The sequence below is a fragment of the Cyphomyrmex costatus genome, unplaced genomic scaffold (assembly GCF_001594065.2).
Source record: "Cyphomyrmex costatus isolate MS0001 unplaced genomic scaffold, Ccosl1.0 scaffold413, whole genome shotgun sequence".
In the NCBI taxonomy this organism is placed as follows: Eukaryota; Metazoa; Arthropoda; class Insecta; order Hymenoptera; family Formicidae; genus Cyphomyrmex; species Cyphomyrmex costatus.
The window spans coordinates 578,049-582,546 of record NW_017278351.1 but is presented as its reverse complement, the minus strand read 5'-3'; the positions used below and the strand labels follow the sequence as shown (position 1 = coordinate 582,546).

The 4,498-nt window shown below is 35.0% G+C and overlaps 1 protein-coding gene across 1 annotated transcript; it reads right to left on the bottom strand.

Moving 5' to 3' along the window:
- Window positions 1-584: 584 nt before the first annotated feature.
- LOC108777193 (uncharacterized) lies at window positions 585-4,195 on the bottom strand. The gene is made up of 3 exons (XM_018544015.1): window positions 4,031-4,195; window positions 3,018-3,277; window positions 585-702 (listed from the first exon to the last, which is right to left on the bottom strand). The coding sequence occupies exons 1-3, from the start codon at window positions 4,193-4,195 to the stop codon at window positions 600-602; spliced, it is 528 nt and encodes a 175-aa protein (XP_018399517.1). The 3' UTR covers window positions 585-599.
- Between the last annotated feature and the right edge of the window lie 303 nt (window positions 4,196-4,498).

Here is a 4,498-nt window from a genome sequence, read left to right as displayed (position 1 = left end):
GATATATCGAAAATATCCATGATAATAATCGTGTTTTAGATAAGCGTGTCGTTTGAAGAAGACTAATTTTCTTCAAAAATGTTCGCAATAAAACAAAGTACAGGTATAAACGATTGCTGCCATACGTATTACGAAATAAAGGAAACATACGCTTTTTAAAGACGCTTCTGTAAAAATCATTTCGCACGGCTGATTCGAATCGATGAAACTTCTCTAATCGTCACCACGATACGTTGAGGAACGATTAGATGTACGTGCCGTGCATCGGCTATCTCCTCGCTCGCGTTGGCGAGTAAGTGCCATGAAATCTACCCTCGAAAATTCTGCGTCTCGCTTGCGGGTCTTACGGCAACGCGGTGCACGCGTTAGAAAGAATACGTGAGGAAGCCCCCCTTACGGCCCTATACGCTAATGACGGCGGCGATATGAATGCACGTCGATTAAACCAAACTATGCTCGCGCGTATTGTGACGATGTGTGTACAAAATGGAGGAGCTTGGTCCTGGCAACGCAACGGACGACGGTGGCGTGATGGTGCTCGAGCACGGCGAAAATGATGACAACGCAGAAGGTGATACCCTCCTCGACACAACTAGCACCTAGGTGTTGTGATCTTGCTTGTGCGGCTTGTTCTCGAGATTATTAGGCACCGGCCGACTCACGAGGTCCTCGAGCTCGTCGGGTGTCAGGACCGTGAAGTCCCTGTCGATACAATGAGATCATGGTGATGAAGCACAGGGAAATCACATTTTTTTTTCTAGCACATGAATGAGGATAAGCATGGTCGCTCTTGCGCGAAAATTTCGAAATGGACTTTTTACAAAATGTTTTGCAGCAACGAATACATACAAATGGCACAGTGAATCACCTCAACTTTATTTAATTATTATCAAACAAGTGGTCGCTCTTGCGCGAAAATTTCGAAATGGACTTTTTACAAAATGTTTTGCAGCAACGAATACAAATGGCACAGTGAATCACCTCAACTTTATTTAATTATTATCAAACAAGATAAAATAATTCACTGTATTACGCTATGTCAACTGTGGCTTAGTTTACATCGTGCATTTGATAATAGGGGTACTAACTAGTAACTTTCTATTGAATTATGTTAATTGCAGCGATAAATGATGTGAATATTTAATTAACCTTTTTGATGCATATGTCATATTGTATCAATTTAGTACATTATTCAAATACATTGTTGAAATTAAGATAATTTAATAACAATTAATGGAAATTAAGTTAATACGCGCGTATCAAGTGTTCGGTGTAAAAGGAATCATTTGTGTTGGAAAACGTTCAAGGAAAGCGACATTTTTTTAGGCAGAGTTTGATTTGATTTTTGCGTTTGGACGATCTACGATTGATCTCAAAATTTCAAAGAATATGAAAATCACAAAAACACTTCACATTATTAATAATTAACATTTTTTTATATTCTAACAGATAATTTTCAATATTTTTTCTTTTTATTATACCTCAAACAGCGCGAAATAAAATTCTCTTAGGCTGAAATTTATAATCAAGTAATTTTCAATCTTTGATCGAGAAACTTTTTTACAGATAATTAATTATATACCTACTCATATTCATAGTGGATTATTGCCAGATTATTCAACTTTTAACTCTTACCCTACCATCGTGAATCACTAATGACCAACCGATTCCTATTCGTGTAAGTTTCATGCAAATTCGATGGATTTGGCGTTTGTTATCCTCTCCTAAAAACAAATTTATATTGGAAAAGACCTAGCTGTGCGCGGCGAGGCGATCGCGATCATCAATCTGCCTGTAAACTACGTACAGTTCAATTTTGAGTAAGACGCTAGCATCCTATGATAGTAGGAAAAGGGTACTTTTCGTGAAAAATTAAAATTGTATAAAAATAATTGTAAGACGAGATAAGCTTAAAAAAGAAAACGATATATTATTGCAAAAGCAGCGACAAAAGACTTAGATTTGTTGCTTTCTGTACGGAAAGTCGATTTGTAAACACCATCGTATTTATATACTATGTGTAAAATGTAAACGCGGTTTCTTAATCTTTTTTTTTTATTAAGAGATACATTATTTTTACACCGAAATGAAAAAAAATGCATATTTTAACTCGATTTGTTCCTTGTTGGGAAGTTACTTACCTTCGTGTGCTCAAATAATTTAATTTTTTGTAGAATTCAAAGTCCTCATATTTCTTTTTTCAAAACTTTATATCATAACTAAAAAAACCTGGTTATTTTTTTTACATTTAATTATTATAAAAAATTATAATTCTTAAAATTGAATGTCACTTTTTCCCAACTTATGAACTTTTCGGTAATTATAACTTATACTATATTTTGTTATTTTTTACAAAAAAATGGAGGTTATACATTTGTTTTATAAAGAATTCTTCTTGATCCTATTACTCGTATTCGAGTGTGGTGACATTCTCTTGTTGAGAGAAAGTTGAATGTAAATTCATAAATTTTTAGAGATTTTTTGAACCATTTTTAATATATAAAAACATTTTAATTCTAACGGATTGTGATCCACGATGGTATATAGGGATGAGGCACCGAATTAATGGTGCCTCATCCAATATCATATTGTAAGGGTTAATTTAATATTTTACAGGGTTACATTTTACAAGATCTCTCACTCTCTTTTTAAAAAATCTATTATTATCTATATATTGTCTGTCTAAGATTAAAGAATTCGTAGTCTGTGTTGATCTTCATTTATATAAAATAATATTTTATATTGCGTGGGTGCGTGCGTATGTGCGTGCGTGTGGATGGATGAATGAGTGAGTGTATACATTTTTTAATCCCTGCGGTTACAAATAAAGCTGTGAAACACGTTTTTTTTCTATATTTTCAACCTATCGATTTTTAAAGACTGAATTACTGAGAGTTTTTCTGTTTGACACGCTGAGAGGAACGATATCTTTTTGAGAAAAGAAAATGAAACGAGAATAGGATTCCTACATATTTTTGCGCGAAATAAGAATTCGAAGAACGATTCATCGATTTTACCTGTGCTGGGCCAGCAACATGTCTATGCTAGTGACGCTGCGCTGATGAGTATTTTCCTTTTGAGCCGCGTTCTGCCTCTTGATACAAATTGCTCGCAACGGCGCGAGGAATGCTCCTATTACCAAAAGACTGCTTCCTGTGGCGATCAAAGCTGCTGAGTTTTGGGCAGCCTCTGCACCCGGCGCAAGTTGTACCAGACCGACGACTAGCACCACCGCTCCCATCAGCAGCGATCCGACGACAACGTACAGCGAATTGACCTGAAGTAATATCGAGTGCTTTCCAATTATAAAATCACTAAATATTTTCGTACACATGCCGACATAAGTTCCGTTTCAATTGCCGTAATTATCGACATAATACTTAAACACATCCATAGAGCTATATTAAAACGATATACAGAAGTAGAGCATTAATTCAACCACACGCAAGATAGTATTAGCGAATACTTTTTATAATTACAAAATTTCTTTCGTTACATCATAAATTCATTACACGTTAACCAAACGTTTCGGCCCAAGTTATTCTCAAATATCTGATAAAAACTAATAGCTACATTTGTCATTGTCATACACTCAAACGATTGATAATTGTTGTTGATTAAATTTTTTTATATATATTCAATCCGAATTAATTGTACAATATAATAAAGAGCTATATTAATCGGCTATAAGTATTATAGTATAATATATAAAGCTTGTGTTTTATGATGACAATTATTATACATGTTATTAACCTTAACGACTGTAAATAAAGGTAGGAGGATGTTGAGTGGCCAATTTTTCTGCTTTTTTTGTCTGTACACATTGAAACAAATTACATTTAATTTAATTCTATCCGAAATCGGATTAAAACTGTGCATAGCGTACACACATTCTGTTCCAATGCTACATTTTGTGCATTCCTGCGTAAGTATGTGTTAAACGATTGGAAAGCACCCCTATCATTTGATACACATTCTCCCTAACGAACAATAGCGACGAACAACAAAGCGAAATAATTAAAGTTCTTACCTGTCCGCAGAAATAATACTCCGGCGGCTCCTTATCTGTCGTCAGTACTGCCTCACTTTCCGCCAATGGGCTACCCGGTTGACTATTTCCTATCCGCGAACTTTTCTCTTGGTAATAAGTCTTATGAAAGACCTTCACCGAAGGTACTGGTAACGCTGTAATCATTCTGAAACGAGATCATGTGAAAACATGAAAAATTGAAGAAGCGAGCGATGCAACGATCGAATTATATACATTATTGGCAGTGACGACAGTGACGTATTTATGAATAGAAAGAATGGACGATTTTTCTAAAATATCTAAAAATGTATAGTTTAATACTGAATGCTTTTTAATTATAAAATTAGACGCTTTTGTGTACACACGACGACACAAGTTGCATTTCAATTTTCCTCGCAACACTACACATATTCATCCCGAGGGTTACTAGTCAGCTTGTATTATATTTTCTAGTGACCATTATTACAT

Bases quoted from the DNA above. Each gene is read 5' to 3' on its own strand.
- LOC108777193 (XM_018544015.1), bottom strand. From the start codon at position 4,195: ATGATTACAGCGTTACCAGTACCTTCGGTGAAGGTCTTTCATAAGACT. The intron at 3,278-4,030 runs GTAAGAACTTTA...ATATTACTTCAG, and splicing joins AGTATTATTTCTGCGGACAG to GTCAATTCGCTGTACGTTGT. The intron at 703-3,017 runs GTAAAATCGATG...TTGTATCGACAG, and splicing joins ATGTTGCTGGCCCAGCACAG to GGACTTCACGGTCCTGACAC.